Here is a 17,848-nt window from a genome sequence, read left to right on the forward strand (position 1 = left end):
CTTAAGGATAATAAAAAATAACTGTGCCTCTTCTGTACATTACATACCACATCTGTCCAACTGTCTGCCTCTTCATCCATCCCATCTGTCTTTCTTGTCATTTCTTCCATACTCACTCTAATCACTTTATTTTATGCTCCATTAAAAAAAAGTCTATTTAAACAACTGAAGAATAGAGTAGTAAGCTGATAAACTGTTTCCTGGCCTGCTGTTATCTCTTTAAGAGACTTTTTATTCAAATCAATTGGTGAATTAATCCCTAATCTTAACCTTCTGTTTATTTTTGATGAAGACTTATTTTCATCATCTGAGTTTAGCAACAGAACTGTTTTTTCCTGAGACAAGCCCTTGGTCTACATAACCCAAAATTATTTCCTGTTACTGATGGGAATTCACCAAGGTATCAGACATGATTTGTCCCAGCCTTGCCATTACATGGAAACAATGAAATCTGAACCTTCTCTATATACTCAGTGAATGGAAATTACCTTAACATTGGGATCTACTTTATTTGGAAATCAATAATCCCTTCCAGGATTAATTAGTTCTCTCACTCGGTGCTACTTTTACAAACATTTATGCAACATGTATATATTAATTCCCTGTCCTAAACTCCTACTGGATATTAAAAATGTGATCTTGATTCCAAATATTTTTATGACCAATTTTGTATAGACTAAATTTGCACTTTGATAAGGCATTTTTAAAATTCTCATCACATTCTAGAATCTTCTAAATATGAAAGAACTTAATTTTGCCTTTGTATTTATTTATTTATTTTGCATTGCGGTGCTGGAAGCTAAAAGGTGATTCTATAAGATTGAAAAAATATTATGTATTTAATATTTTGGAACATCAGATCCATGTAAAATTTATTTCTTCCAGTTCAGGTAATAACTTTCTGTAAATTATCTTGGCTGTTTCCACTGTGTGACAGCTACTTTATATAAAGATTTTGAGATTATGGACATTTGAATATTAGTAATAAAATGTATTTGGCATTTGAAAGCCATGTCATTTCCTATACTGAACTTATATCTGCCACAATTCGCAAGTTGTTAGATTAAACCTTGCTGTGTTTCTTATGGAGAGTAAATATTGTATGTATCAATTTTGTCACCTAAATCAACAATAGTTATGCTATTAATATTCTTAAGCATCTAACTATTTGACTAGCCAGAAAAATATAGAACTGTAACTTAAAGGAAATTGTATACTTACATAATTGGCAGCCAAATCTGGATGAAGATAATCAATTCCTGCAAAGATCAACAGCCACAATAAACCACAAATACTGTATATTGAAGAAAAAAATAGTAGAACTCGTGATGTTTTGAATAGCTGTGAAATACATTTACTTTGTAGTTAAACATATCCCAAGTCAATCATGGGCCTTAGGACTTCTTATATACTGTAGGCTGACAGGCTAGCTTCAGAAATATGGTGCGAATCTGAGACACAAAAATTAAGCTGTCAGATTTACTGATAAGATAGTTTAAGGCAGTGTTTCTCACCTTTGGCAATTTAAGTCCTGTGGACTTCAAGTTGAAGTGCACAGGTCTTAAAGTCGCCAAGGTTGAGAAACACTGTTTTAAGGTTACAATTGGTCTTAATTTATCGGAGTCTTACAAAGCCAACAGTTTTGACAAAATTAAAGATCCCAGTGAAGTTAAACTGGAAATGGTCACTTAGGAAAATTCACAAGCCACACTGAGGTCAAAATGATAAATCATTGTGCCATGATATTATCATACAAATAGTATAATTATGTAATGATGACATGACTTCTAAGTACAAATAATTTTATTCGCATGCTAATCTCATGATGGTATTTGTCCTCATCCCTGGGTATCCATGATTTAATGCCAAATTCATGATACAGATGACAATCAAACCTTCACAGTACTCTTCTCACCATTTTTCATGCCATCAGTTCTATAAAACACTAATAATTGTTATTCCTTTTTCCTTAGGAACTCCTTTTTTGTATATCTTGACTTGACCTACAGTCATCAGGGCATTAGCTTCCTGCTTCTGAAATGGATACTGTATTCATCACAATTTTTCCATTTCCTAAAACACTGTGAAGGGTATAGAGGAGAAGAACTGCTATCTTTTGCCTTCATGTCATTGATACTTCTTTTATTAGTTAAATTACTCCAAAGTAGTCAGTATTCAAATTTATTGAAAACTGTTGAACACAGACCATCAGATATTTCCTAATGATGATCCAAATATATGTGGCCAATATGATCTCTCAGAAATTTTTGTAGCAAGGAAAAGAAAACTGTATAATAGCCATTTTCAAAGAAAGCTGCATTTCCTAACTGTTTTCGGAAATCCAGTGCCCATTCTTGTAGATCTTTGTGCTTCCCATAAATCCCTTGACATTGATTATAATGCCTAGTATTTATAACCGTTGTAAACCACAGCACCTGGTGTACATGAGTTATCTATTCCTTCTGTAAGAATGATCATGAATTGAAACAATTTATGCTTTAGAGAAAAACCATTACTTTTTTTTGTTTTGATAAAGAATTTAACATTTAGATTCATCAACCTTCAGCTGTAAAATATAAACTACCTTCCATTAAAAACAAATGTATTCTACTAAATGCATTTTCCTTGTGTGATTAGCAATTATGTAGTCCATTTCAAGCCCCCAATAGATAGGAGCAAACATCCTCCTTCTCTTCCTCCTCCTCCTCCTCCTGTTTTTAAACAAAGTCCCTGCTGTGGAAAAGAAAGTGAAAGTTTTACTATCTATGTAGATGCATTGAGAGGACCTGATTGGCTAAATCTGCAAATGCACTTCGTTTTTGGTCATCATACTTCGCCAGCTATTTAGGCTTATGGGAAGAGAGAATTATTTCCATGTACTCAGAACATGGAGCATCTCTATATGTGCAGTTTCAGCTCCCCATCATTCTAATACAGTACCCTTACCAGGTATGTATGAAACTGAGATGATGAAAAGAATCAGCAAAAGGTAGTAGAACTATGGAAGCAATCTTTGGTCTGAATTCACCAAAGGTTGCTTATAAATCAGAAAAGAAACTAATATAAAGGGACATCTTCAGGGTGTAATAAAAAATGTCAAGATGGCAGCTACAACAGCTTTGGGCTTTGATTGCCCTGTTATTCCCTTCAGATTGACTGTACTCTGCTAGAACGTGTATAGAATCAAAGTTAGATCAAATTATCTGAAGTAGAAAATCCCATGAGAGATTCTCCTTGGGAGTATTACAGAATTTTGCAAACTATTCTGGATTTGAAATCCTCTGCTTTGAGTTTGGAATTCTCCATGTTTAGTGCACCATTATTGTTTTGAGGATGGAAAGACATGTTTTGATCATGATAATATTTGAGCTTGGAAAAGAAGTGTTTGATCTTAAAACATTTCCAGTTTTAGAACATTCATAATAGAGCACTTTGGACTAGAAAAAAAAGGTTTTGAATTCATTTACATTTCAAAGTGGTCTACACACTTCGAGATTATTATTATATAACTTTATTAGTGTTGCCTAATAATACTATGGTAACCTTCAGTTATGTGCTACCTTTTCCTTACATCCCAAATCATCTGCAAACTAAGCATCTTATTAATTAAACCATCTCTGGAAATATGTATGTGTCAATTTGCACATTGTTTCATGCTCAAGCAGGAGATCCTATACCATTTCAGGCAAGTAATTGTCCAGTCTCTTCTTAAAAACCTCCAGTGATGAAGCACCCACAACTTCTGAAGGCAAGCTATTTTGTTGGTTAATTGTCCACACTGTTAGGAAGTTTTTCCTCAATTCCAGGTTGCTTCTCTCCTTGATTAGTTTCCATTCATTGTTTCTTGTCCGGCCCTGTTGTGCTTTGGAAAATAAATTGATCTACTCTTCTTTGTGGCAGCCTCTCAAATCCTGGAATCTTGCTATCATGTCCCCTCTAGTCCTTCTTTTCTCTAGACTAGCCAAACCCAAATCCTCCGACTGTTCCTCATATGTTTTAGCCTCCAGGCCTTTATTCCAGAACATTTATTCTTTCAGATTAGTTAGGCAAAGTGGCATATTTTCCATCTGAAACCATGTTAGCTGCAGTATAGAAAATCATAATCAAATATGAAAATATGATCTTCTATAGCAGGCTAGAAATGTGACAGGTCATTAAAAATATATTTTTGAATGGCAGTGACAGCTGGAATAAAAATTGCATCTCTGTGAACAAATGTAATCTTTGTTCCCTGTAGCTAACACAGCAAAATTTTGCAGACTTCCATTTTAATACGTTCCATTTCTCTGTCTACTTATTATTCAGCTTACACTGCTTTTCATTGTAGCAGTTCTTTACAGAAATTTGCAAAACAAAACAAAAATCAATAATCCCAATAGCAAGGTATGCAGAGACCTTCACTTTTCATCGAAGTTATTTTGGAAATTAGTTTTTTATAAGATTGGTTACTTTCATTCAATATCTGTGTATTTCTCTTTAATCAGCAAGAGGCAGAAAAAAAAACAAATTGAAGATCAGGATTTAGGAACTTGGACCGTTGATCTTGCACCTTATAGCAGGTTTTACTTTCATATATTAAGAAGTTCTAGTAGGCAGTCTGTAGAGCAGATGATCAGGATTTAGGTTATTGCTCCTCTCTGCTTGCAGAGACTCACAATGGGTGGAGGCTAGATGTTCTGGATTGGCACATAGTCTGAAGTTAGATATAACTAACCCACTTCCTTTGCTCTGTCTTTCATCTTTGCAGAGATTCTAAACCAGGGGTGTCAAACTGGTGGCCTGTGGGCTGAATGCGTCATACAGATAGATACAGATACCAATTAACAGAGTCGGAAGGGACCTTGTAGGTCATCTACTCCAACCTCCACCTCACCCAAGCAGACCCTACACCATTTTTGACAGACTTACTTCTTGAAAGCTTCCAGTGATGAAGCTCCCACAACTTCTGAAGGCAAGCTGTTCCATTCGTTGATTGTTCTAACTGTCAGAAAACTTTTCCTTATTTCTAGGTTGAATCTCTCCTTAATCAGTTTCCATCTATTATTCCTTGTCTGGCCTTCAGGTGACTTGGAAAATAGCTTGGCCCCTTCCTCTCTGTGGCAGCATCTCACATATTGGAACAATAGTCATGTACAGGCCACACCCACCCCAGCTCCACAAATGGAAAAACATCATGAAACATGATGGCAACGTGACGCCGCAGGTTTGACACCTGTGTTCTAAACCAACAAATATATATTTGCACCATTGCTCTGCTGAGTTTCCAACTGTTTTTTAAATTATTTCATTCTAATGCCACCCTTCTTTATTTCATTCTATTTCCATGGCAATTGGCATTTATAACGGTCTAAAATATACTTCCACATAATTTCTCAGATTTGTGCTTTAATGCCAGTTATGAGAAATTGTGACATAATATGAAAATGCAAACTTAATTGGATCTAATCTGCATTTTTAAGTCCAGTAGGTGTGGGTCTGGATATTTTGAACCAGGACTGATGATGATGATCTAATTCCTCAACAACCTTGTGTGAGTAAAAATCATGGGGACATTCAAAATAGATGGAATTAAGATGGCAGAAAAGCTGTTCCTAAAATGGTGCAAATCAGTAACAATCTACAGTTAGATCAGTGTTTCTCAAACTTGGCGACTTTAAGACCTGTGGACTTCAACTCCCAGAATCCCCCAGCCAGCATAGCTGGCTGGGGAATTCTGGGAGTTGAAGTCCACAGGACTTAAAGTCGCCAAGTTTGAGAAACACTGAGTTAGATGATAGCAAGTTGCAGTGTTTCCCTTCTATGCTCTCCTTGTCCCCCATCCCCCACAATCCAAAAACATAAATGGGGAGGTCTTGGACACAGAAACTCTCAGTTGGGTTCAGTCACTGCAAAATGTAACAAGTTCCTCTGTGGACCCAAATAAAGGAGCCAGGGAATTGTGAGTCAAGTGCAAATGGATAATGCTATCGGTACATGAGCAGCCTTATTTGTCCAGTGGAGCATCAGTATAGAAAGGATAGGTCCCTGAGGATAGCATTTAGACTTATATACTGCTTCAAAGTGCTTTACAGCCCTTCAAGCATAGCAACTTTTCTGATTATTTTTAGCATTGTGAGGGAAAGCTTACAATGCAAATTAAAAATCCAGCTCAGGTAAATGAAGGAAAGCATTAAAATTTCTTTCTTTCTTTCTTTCTTTCTTTCTTTCTTTCTTTCTTTCTTTCTTTTCTTTCTTTCTTTCTTTTTAGAAATATATTGGGGAAACACACAAAAAGCACACATTCACTTGCCAATTAATTCAACATTTACTTCAGCTAGCCCTTTTCCAAATTAGTAAACTAATGTGCTTTTAACTAAATGCTTTACCTTAGGCTGAATTTAAGAAATTCTCATTATACACAGATTGTATCCAAAGGGAACTTTGTCTTTGTTATTTGTTATTAAAAAATATGATTGAATATCTTCTAAGGTTTTTAATTAACATTCCAGAATGTTGAAGGAAGTGAATAATGGAGTGAGTTTAAATTGCATTCCTGGTTACAATAAAGAGTGAAATTTACAAGAGCATCACGATGTTTTAATTTCCACTTACCATCATCCATGATTCCTATCGTTACTCCTTTTCCTGTGTAGCCCAGCTCCCAAGCTTCAGCCACATTTAAATCAAGGCCAGGAGTCCCATCTGCTTGCCCAGTGTTGATCTAATGCATCACATTTCAAACAAAAAGCATAAGAGACTAATTTGCTTGGCACAAAGCAGAATGTTTACATCCACTGAGATTCCTTCTGATTCATCTGCCACCAAATGGCCTTCATTTCCTTGGAAATGTAGCCCAAAAAGAGGCACAAATCCATAAATACTAACATAAAATGTGGATCTCATTTAAGTCACAATGCAAGAGGCTTAATAGATTTCATTATTTGATGGATGCCACTGCTGTTGTGGGGGGGCTATTTGAAATGCAGTTTGAATGGCACAACTCAACAACTGATAGTATGAAGTATGGGAAAATGGCAGGGTCTCAGTTCTGAGCATGTGGAGTGCTTCTGTCTCTGGAACATATGTGGATGAAGAGAATGAGACTATAATAATTAAAACAAACCCTTAAAGCTAGCTTGGAACCCAGATACTTTACTTTTTGAAAAGGAAAACACAATAGTCATTCTTGCTTTGTCATAAAGTAGGATTATACCTCTGAGAATTTTATATCTCATCAGACAGAAAACCACATTTGTTATCCCGATAGCCATGTCTTAAAGTGTGACAATTTGGTTGATCTCTCACTCAGAACAAATTAAATTTCAAATTAAATAAGTATTTGTTATAACTCCACAGGATACTTTGCAACCAACTCACTCATTAAGTATCAAATTAATACATAAAAAAGAAGAAGCATAGCAGTTTGCATTAAAATAATCATGAAAGTCAGATCTGATATCCAAAACTCTAGAGATAAATCAAGGGCAAAGTAAAAATTAAGAGGAACGGTTTTAAATGCCATTGTGCCATGACCCAGGACCAAAAACCCACCAGCAACAATGAAGACCTAATCCTGCTCATCTGAACTGGCTTTCTCTCTTAGATCCATTGTGACACACTGGAATATTGCTACTGCATTGTGACTCGGAAGACTACTTTTTAGCCTCTCCCAGTTAGCAGGAAAGGTTGAGAAACATTCCTTAATATTTTCCTCACTGTTCTTATTGTTTACCTCCTTGTACATTGACTAAGAAGCTGCTATAAAAACCAGATTCCAGATGGGCACTAAAAGGAAAAGTTATCTGTAGCCTTTGAAAGACAAATCTTTCAAAAGACTTTCCTGGCCTTGATGTAAAATCCTGCCTTTATTCTTGTTCACCATCTAGAATTCCTTCTGGTAGATGGGCAGCCATATGTATTTGATAAATAAACACAAGCAAATGGAATCAATTCAATGAATTGCAAGGACACACATTAGTTTTGGGGGAGGAAAACAAGAAAAAAAACTGCCTCTGCCTACCAGCATCCATCAGTATTCATCTGATTAGTGTCTTTGCAGCAAACAGCCTTGTGAGCTTCAGCACATTATTGCAGCCTGATTCAGCATGACCAGCTGATTGGTGGGTGGATCGGCCTCCCGGAATACCCCCAATCAGATGTTCCAGGCTATGGGGATCACCACAGCCCATTGCTGCCTCCACACATCACGTTTTTGGCCTCTGCGCATTGCATTTTCAGCCACTGTGCATTACGCATGCTCCGTTTTAGACCCATTCAAGGCTGCAGGGATCATCACAGCACATCGCTGCTGATTGCCGACTCCACATGCCACATTTTCCCCCTCTGCATGCCCCATTTTTGGCCCCACAGCCTGATCTAAAACAAAGCGGGCAGAGACTGAAAATGTGACGCACGGAGGCTGAAAACGGCTGAAGGGTAGGGGCGGGTGGGTGGGCGGGGCTTGAGCAACATTCACTGTATAAGACATACCACAATTTTCACCCACTTTGGAGGGGGGAGTGCATCTTATACTCTGAAAAATATGGTACATCGTTGCTAGCTTCAAGCAGATATGTGGAACTGGCCATGGTCCTGGATTACTATATATAGTCTTGTCCAATTGCTGCTATGGGTCTTGCTTCATAGATAGAGCCCTTATTTACAGTGGACACCAAAGGTCTCCATGGGACAAGGCACACTGATTTATTATGAGGACAAAAATTGTGCTCTCAAGGAAATTTGTGATTTAGGGATAATCTATATATTAATTATCCCAGCAACATAACCCTTGTTCCCATATGGAAATCTAGTGATATTTAGATACAGAAATCATTTATGTGCAAGTGAGAAACTTAACCCTCTTAAAAAGTTAGTTTAAAAAGTGGCATATTCACTCAGTGGAGTCAGTTATCACCAGGCCTGGTGTGAGAGTTACAGTTAATGTAGCTGCAATTTGGTCACTAAAAAAAATGTGGCAGGCTATGGAAAAGTAATCTGAGTCCGCAAAAGTAAAGAGCTACCTGCGTCTGTCATCTGCCCTCAAATCACACCATTTTTGTCTCTAATCAATAGGTTTTTTTGAGCAGGAAGATCTACTTATAGGCTAGCACAGGGGTCAGCAAACTGTGACTCCAGAGCCGCATGTGGCTCTTTCATCTCTCTGCTGCGGCTTCGTGTCGCAGGTCGGCTCCACAGTTGATAGAGCTTTCGGATAGGACAAGTAGAGGATAAATGACGCCATGCTAGGAGGAGACTCTATGGTGGAGGAACTGGACTTCTGGTCGGCTTCAGAATTGAACGGGAGGCTTCCGGTTAGGACCTTTGTGGCTCTTTGAATGTTTAAGGTTGCCGACCCCTGGGATAGCACATCACTACGTTAGCCAGTATTTAGACTGAATTGATACATTTTACATGGAGATCAATCTATCTGTTATTCATGCAGTACAAGTTAACCAACAGGCAGACTGGCTGCCATGGTTTTCAAGTGGCCAGATCACTTGAAATTTTATGCAGCTCTGTCACTGCGTTAATTTGTTTGTCAACTTGAGTTTATATTCTGAGTTATACTGTAGAAATGTTTCTTATCTGACAATGATTTACTGCACATGTCTTATAATACATCAAACATTCTTTCCTTTCCTTCTGATCTTCCGTTCGCCTGCCAAAGGAGGTGGGCACCATAACTCTTGCCAAAATGTAAGATTTAGTAAGATTTGTATTATTTTATTTTATTTTATTTCATATTAAAGTTGTTCATTAGAATATGTTCTCTGGTTTTATTTTTCTGCTTATTCAGAGATATGCTTCTTGGAAGGCCGACGGTCCATACCTCATTAATTCAAGGGGGGGGGGACTCTCCCTCCTTCACAAGCTCTGAATCAGCCAAATGTAATATTGGACCAGTTGAGATAATTGGCCCACACTAACTTTGGTAATTCTCCTAAGCAGACTATGCATTATCAATAGTGTTCATCCTGTCAGTTCAAACATATATTTCCTATATTGCATACAACTTCTTCATCCTGGTCCTCTCCCTTTATCTCTTTTTTTTCCAGGAACCCATCTGCAGTAGTAATCTAGTAGCTCCATGTTGGACAGGGAAGGAAAGGGAGGGGAAGGGAACTCTCAATCCCAACTGCAGTGTGCCAATTGAAATTTGATGAAGAAATCCAACTTATCCATACCAACTTTCTTGATTTAAAATTTTTCAAGGCAATACGGGGGCTTTAAAAGAGCTTACAATTTGCCAAAAATAACTCAATTATATTTCAGAATCATTCCATTGTTTTATTCCAAGTTCTGTATGGAGGCCTCATGTTAGGCAGTGCATTCTCCTGCTGTGAAGAAGGAAAAGGTTAGTCTGCTTACCAAGTACCACTGTTTTGTAAATAAAGGATCATCCATGTTGATTACAATTTCATTGATGTTTCTGTATCCTCTCTTCTTCCTCCCAAAACCTTCCTGCTGCACAACTTTCTTTACCTGCAAAAGTCAATTTTATATTCTATTGGGACATGTAAAAGAACATAAGCATTTTATCTTATTTTACAATTAGAAGTGCAGGAGCAATCATCCTAAAGACAGATGTAATTTTATTTTTAGTACATAGAATGGCCCTATTCAGAGGAACTCAAGAAGGCATAAAGAGAAGGTCAAAACCTGGATTCAGAGATACCATATGCTAGCTGCTCCCTTCCTCACTCCCTGAATTATTTTACTATCATTAAAATTCAGCAGAATTCATGGTACTTGTGGCTTTTTTTCTTGCTGTATACATTAAACTTAATAACTTGTTCAGGGTGGGGTGTTTATTTATCTAATTTGTATCCCATTTTACAAAAACTGACTCTGGGAGGCATACCTAAATCTGGATAAGATATGGATTATTTTGGAGGTTAAATATTTCTATTGGCTCCACCAACTTTTGCAACTTTTCCCATCTCAGTTTTATGTCACAATCTTATTTTACATCACAAGCAAGCCAGGGGCTACAACATGACTTTTTTTTGTTTTTTGGCCAAAGTTGTTTATGCTTCCCAGAAAAAGAACATCAAATTATCTTGGGTACAAATATTCTCATGGTTGCCTTTGAATATAACTGAAATAAATAACATTCAGATGTGATTTGTAGTTTTTCCTTACCAATTGTACCTATTTTCTCTTTATAGCTGTTTTTCTTTAAATATCTAAATACACAACAGTAAACTAAAAAGTGCTACCCTGTTCTGAATGCAATCTGTAATTGTCAAAATAAATACCAGAATCCTCAGTGAGCCATTTTTGTTTCATCTGTGCCTAACAAAACTGCCAGAGGAATGAACTTTTAATAAAGGATTCTATCAAAATAGAAAATCCATATCAGGAAACAAAACATATTGATATTATATCATGCATTCTGTCCAAAATGAGACAATTTTATCAACCAATGAATGGGATGTAGCTTGACTATTGATTTGTGCTACCGGTATTGGTTAGACTGGTTTAATTAACTCACATATAAATTCATACATCCAAGAATTCTAGAAACTGTATATGTTGATAGTAGGTCCCACTCAAAACTATGGGATGATATCTAATGGAATCAATAAATTACTTGGCATTTAGTAGGTTCATGGAATCCTTCCAATAAAAACCTTCCAAAGCTTCTTGGCATTAAAAAATACACCTTGCTATATTTCAGGGAAAACTAGTTGAGGAAGATGGATGGTGTAGTCAAGGAGCTATGGCTATATTGATAACATGTATCTAGGCTTTGTTTGGATTCTAACTATCATTTTGGAAAAATCATACTGAGGAATTATGAAAGTTATGAAATAGGGTCAGAGAATCTGACCATATCTCCTCCTAGATCCTGTGTAATATTTCTTCCATTTTTTTTGTTATTAAAAATGCTAAGAAAGAAATCTGATTAGTTCAAAATCAAGGAAACACATTTTACTGCTAAGTATATGGTTATTTTAAGCTAGTTCTCCTGAGTGTTAACCAACACACTACCCAGTACAGTATGCTTTCATAGTCAGCAAAATGTAAAAAGGGTTGGTTAAGACCCTTATTTTTTATTGTACGCCGCCCCGAGTCCCTTTGAGGAGAGGGAACGGCTTATAAGCCTAATAAAATAAAATAAAAATAAATAAGACATTTTTAGGAAAAAGAACAACAGAACAATAATGAACAGCATAATTCATTTCCCAAATGAAATAGAAGTCCATCTTTATTTCTATAGGCACTTGTGTCCCACCTTTTCACCTGTCATTTATGCTCAAACTAGAGGTGGCCTGCCAGCAGATCTTCTCTGAATTTAGTTCAAATACAGTCAAAGAATGATGGAAATTTTGAGCAGGAAGAACAATGGCAATGGCTGAAACATTCAAGTACAAATAGGATCAATTCAACTGCTAGAATTTACTCGTTCAGGAGCCAAATTCAATGACATAGATAATGTGAACGTGGAATGTACAGAGAAAATGAAATATAAACCTTTGTTTTTGTTCTCATATATAGGGATATCTAATTATGAAATCTGCAGAGCTACAGCTAGTGAGAGCAGATAGCATACGCAAATGGTTTTTAAAGCTTATAATTGAACAATAGAATACTACCATTACTGAGCTAGAAGGATTCAGAAAAGGATTAAAGAGTTATCACTGAAAATTTCGTGATGAGAATGAGAAAGATACAGAGGAAATGAAAATGTAACTGCTGGAAATGAGCCAAATGTAAATGGTTTTAAAACAGAGCTATAGCATCTTACAAAGGGTGAACAATATGTGATGAGGCTGACCCTCATCACTTGGTGTCCTAGAATATGAGTTCACCTATTTTGCAAGCCAATCCTAAAATGTAACATTGTAGGAATTAGGGCAGATAAAGAGGCAGTAGGGTACAGTGTGCAGCATAATTTGGTTAGGAAACTTTGGACTGATTTGAGTTAGGGTATGTTTTTCAATGTGAGGACCTCCACAATATAGCATGAGCAAATAAATATCTAGCATGATTTATAAGGGTCAGTATGGTATAATGGTTAAAGACTCTGGGCTAGAAAATAGGATATTTCAAGTTTTAGTCTCACCTTAGACAAAAACAAAAACAAAACCTACCCCTACCTACGTAATTGTGGGCCAGTTCCTCTCTCTCAAACTTAGAAGGAATGGAATGGCATTCGCAAATTCTGGAGGCAAGCTGTTCCACTGATTAATTGTTCTAACTGTCAGGAAATTTCTACTTAGTTCTAAGTTGCTTCTCTCCTTGATTAGTTTCCACCCATTGCTTCTTGTTCTACCCTCAGGTGCCTTGGAGAATAGTTTGACTCCCTCTTCTTTGTGACAACCCCTGAAATATTGGAACCCTGCTATTATGTCACCCTGGGTCCTTCTTTTCATAAAACTAGACATACCCAGTTCCTGCAACCATTTTTCAAATGCTTTAGCCTTCAGTCTCCTAATCATCTTTGTTGCTCTTCTCTGCACTTCCAAAAATATGTTTGTTAAATATTGGCAGTACATAGACTTGTCTGACAAGGAGTCAAAATGACTTGAAGGCACAAAACCTCTATCTAGTATAATTTCATTCAGTTCTTCATATTTCCTATTTTTTAAAAAATGTTTTATCTTATCTTCTTCATTCATTTAATAGTATTTTCAATACTCAGAGGAAAACATTCTCTGATTTATACATTTTTGGAAATTATGTCTCATTATCTCCAATGTAATCAGTTTCTGCTTTCTCAAAGGTCTAAAGTTTTTAAAACATACAGTTGTTAATGAATTAAAACAAAACAAAACTCTGTGATTCTTTCCAAGGGCTGTATTATTAGTAAATTCTCACAGTGTGCATTTGAGCATATTACAAGGAATCTAGCAAAATCTATACCAGGAACTCTGGAAAAAACATGTCTTAAACTACGACGGCATCAAAAGGTTTGCATTATTTGTTTTCTTTTCTTTTTTTAGAACTATTGTTTCATTCTTGCAATATATGAATTATTCTGAAAAAAATCATTGAGGGATACATTAATCAAAAATATTTTTCATGGGAATTCCATGTCAGAGTGAAACCTACAGATGACTCTATGCTTGCCCAATCTAATACAAAGTTTAAGATAAATAATAAATCAACAACTAAACACATAGGTATCTATATCTATGCAATCTGACACATTAAACAATAGTTTTATTTTTCATAAATAAAAGTGTGAACAAAAATAACATTTTTTTTTCAAGTGAAAAGAGATTGTTCAATTGAAAATATTTTATGGGATTGTTTCTGTAGTTCCTTTTTTGGTTTGAAATACAGTAATCAGTATTTGCATTCTGGAACAGTTGAACATGTTTCCCAGGAGTTAATATTTAGAAATCATTTTAAACTTAGAGAGAAGTTATTGTATTGTATTATTAACTCTGTACTAAAAATGTCAGAGGTCACTTTTGATATATGCTTGTTTAATGCATTTTTGTCACTTTTTAACTTACCCTATTTGCCCATCTTCCTTGATGTTAATTTATAGCTTAATGTTTGTTTTTGAAATGTAATGAATATTTTTTAAAGGAATTAGTGACAGTGCATTGCTAGCAATTTCCTTAGTAACACTTATACAAAACCCCTGAATTATTTTTCCCATTGCGCAAATATATCTCTGATAGTTTTCACTTTAATCCTTTTAGTAAGTGGTAGAGCTATAACCATGATATAAGTGGGAATATCTCACCAGCCATTGTATATGCCTCTAGCTTTAGGAAATTTACCAAGGGGTTTGGTTATATTTGGCTTTAAAATACGTATTGTTGTGATGCTGAAAAAAGGCCTTTTGTTAGTCTGAGAGCTTTTTTAATAGCCCAGGACAAGTTGTTAATGTTTCATCATAAACAGATGAAACAGATGAGAGGAACAATGGCAGGAGAACATCTCTTTATATCTACAAATCTTTTCTCCCCCCCTTCTTTTCAGACTGTGAAACCCATTAAAAGGTGGAAACATTAATAGCTTGGGAACAAAGCTGTGAATTACTTTTTATCCATTTTATCAGAAGGAAGCAAGAAAGGTGGATTTTCTGAAGTATCCTTAATAGAATAACAGAGTTGAAAGGAACCTTGGAGGTCTTCTAGTCCAAACTTCTATTCACTCAGGAAACCCTATAATTTTTCCGACAAATGGTTGTCCAATCGCTTCATAAAAACCTCCAGTGTTGGAGTACCCACACCATTTTGCTGCGTGCTCTCTCTTTAGGGATATTAATAAAAGAGTTACTGGTTGATTGGAATGTATTTTTGCTGCTTCATTAGGTCCTCTAGGGAATGTTATCCAACAATGTTTGTAACAAGCCATAATGATGTCAGGAGAGATGCAGCATAATATCACTGCACAAAAAAAACCAAATTTGCAATAATGTCATGATGTCTCATGCAAGTACATAAGATGCAATATTTGCATGATGATATCATGATCTTCCTGTGGTCATTCTTCCCTTTGCCACACTCAGCAGGCAGCCAAGGCACTGAGGGAAGCCAATGTTTTGTCTGAAAGAAGCTAAGCTATGAAACATTATTCCAAGAATATCAAATGAGTTACGACAATAAAGAGACATCCTATTAAATTCCAATATGAATTTAGTAGGGGGGTCATCAGATCTGGCCAAGAAAGGATATCAGTTTCCCCAAACCTTAATACTCAATTCAGCTTCTGCTATTAAACAATTGAAGCAAAATATCTCAAATGACGAAGAATAATTTTTAAACAATCTTTTGCCAGGGGGCTAGATATATGCAGGTACAAAAAGCATGCACATGGGGTTTTGTTCTTATTCACCTTCATCTGCATCCTGTATTCACTAGGTGTCACGAGCTCTTTTTACTAGGCGCAAAGACTTCATGCATGGAGGAATAAATGGAATTATGTGACAAGAGCCTGTTTTAAGACTATGTATCCATGTGAGCACAGTTTGAAATATTTATAAATGAGATGAGAATTCATAATCAATTCAAGGGAAAAGTATCCCCAATTTTAAGCATAACATCATGTAAATGGAGGGGGGGAATTATAAGTAAAACAAGCGACAAAGTAACTACTGTAATTGAAGATCATTGGTTACTTAGTCACAGTGGGAACCTGCCTTTTCAAATCATTTTTGAACAGTGTATTTCAATGTTGTTTCACTTTTCTTCTTTGAGTAAAATTAAATAATAGTAAGACATAATAAGTAAGCAAGCACTCACTGAGAGCTGAACCAGATTAAACCAATGGTGGTGAAGTTGAGGGGTGTTATCCCTTTGGCTTGCATTTTCCCCTGGATGAAAACACCTCTCATGTGCTTGTATAAAACAGTTATTAGGTCAAATCTGCATTTGTAATCAAGTCTAAGAGTTAGGAAATGTATTACAGGAACAGTCTACAATCTTTCCGGCTTTGTGGATGGGGGGAGGAGGGTGGCTCCATGTGAGTGCATCTCCATTTGTGCAAGTGGCACATGCTTCCATGGGCCAGTTCTGAGTGGGCCACAGCTTGGTAGTGGTCAGTGACCCAAGGTTGGGAACCCCTGTATTATACTATTTCTACAAAACAATGTAGAAATTTAATACTCCAGCCATACACAGACATACTAAAGTTTCTGTCTTATGTCAGCTAACCTGGATGATGGACTCACGGTAAGGCAATTCGAAAAATAATCATTTGAATAATTCTGTCAGGAATCAAAAGATAGTTGTGTAATAAGTCATCATTAGTGCTTCACCAAATGAATCCCTTTGAATGCATTGTTTTTACTCTGGAGGTGGGGAAATGCAATATTCTACATGGTACCTGTAAAAAGATATATCAATTTTAAGCAATGCGATATATCAATTTCAGGCAATGTGGTAGACATGCTAACAACAGTTTTTCCTCAATAATACATCATTTTTTTTAAATTTTGTTTTGCTATTTTACATAATGATTTTAGCATCCAAAATTAAATCAGAGTCCAAGGCAAAGTATTGCTCAAAGTTCCAATTTATTAAGAGAGCCATGTTGGCACATCTGGGAAAACCAGAATCTGAAAGCTTCCCAGTTTTCCCCACCCAGCTGAAAGTTCATGATCTTGCCCCCACACCCCCAAGTCCAACACATGGTCCAATCTTCCACTGCCATGCTGGCAGTTCCACCCATCCAGTTCCGGTCAGGTGCAGAGGTGTAGAGACAAAGGATGACCTTGGCTTTCTAGAAAGAATGTTGTTATGGCTACATAGCATTTAACTCCGTACCATCTCCCCTCCCATTTTCTCACAATAGAAATGGCATAGTAGAATAATAGAAAGTGTCGCAGGCCAAAGATCCAAAAGAATATGGCTGCAGGCCTGACAATAATGTTATAATCTTTTATCCTCACAGAGGTACATTTAAATCAATATACATAGAGTCAAGGAAGCTATGATTCTTCAGGTATTAGCAATAACAGACACCAGGTTCTGACTAAAGGTTCAGAATATGTAAGAAAACATATTTGATAAGAAAAAAATCCATATACAAAGCTTTTAATACAGGTGCCCAAAGTTCATGTTTGTTCAATAAACATTTTGTAAATGAATATTTTCCAGATCCACTCTTTATATTTTTAGGGTCATACCATTTAGTTTTTTAGTAAAACTAAAACTATAATGTATTGTTTTCTCTTATGTAAGTAATAAACCTCTGTGTTTATAATCCTCTAATCTAGCCTGCTAATAGTGGCATCCCTCTGCCCATATTTAGAACTTCTATCCTTGCATGACTAAATTACTAGCAAGTTTCTCATTGGTTCTTCATTAGAGGAAAAAAGTCCACATAGTTCTAGAGATGGCCTTGTGATTGGAAAACATCAACAGGAAAAATGACCCTTGGGTATTGAGTTTTAATATACTTC

At 36.2% G+C, this 17,848-nt stretch overlaps 1 protein-coding gene across 3 annotated transcripts in view; it reads right to left on the reverse strand.

Annotated features, from left to right (window-relative positions):
- PCSK2 (proprotein convertase subtilisin/kexin type 2) overlaps window positions 1-17,848 on the reverse strand; it is a 160,621-nt gene that overhangs the window by 94,821 nt on the left and 47,952 nt on the right. For all 3 annotated transcript variants that reach the window (XM_081942090.1, XM_081942091.1, XM_081942089.1), the window contains exons 3-5: window positions 10,348-10,461; window positions 6,592-6,700; window positions 1,222-1,259 (exon numbers count right to left, since the gene is read on the reverse strand). In XM_081942090.1, coding sequence (XP_081798216.1) covers window positions 1,222-1,259; window positions 6,592-6,700; window positions 10,348-10,461 — 261 coding nt within the window. The remainder of the gene's footprint in view (window positions 1-1,221; window positions 1,260-6,591; window positions 6,701-10,347; window positions 10,462-17,848) is intronic.

This window comes from Natrix helvetica, assembly GCF_964273705.1.
Source record: "Natrix helvetica genome assembly, chromosome: 2".
NCBI classification, from domain to species: Eukaryota; Metazoa; Chordata; class Lepidosauria; order Squamata; family Natricidae; genus Natrix; species Natrix helvetica.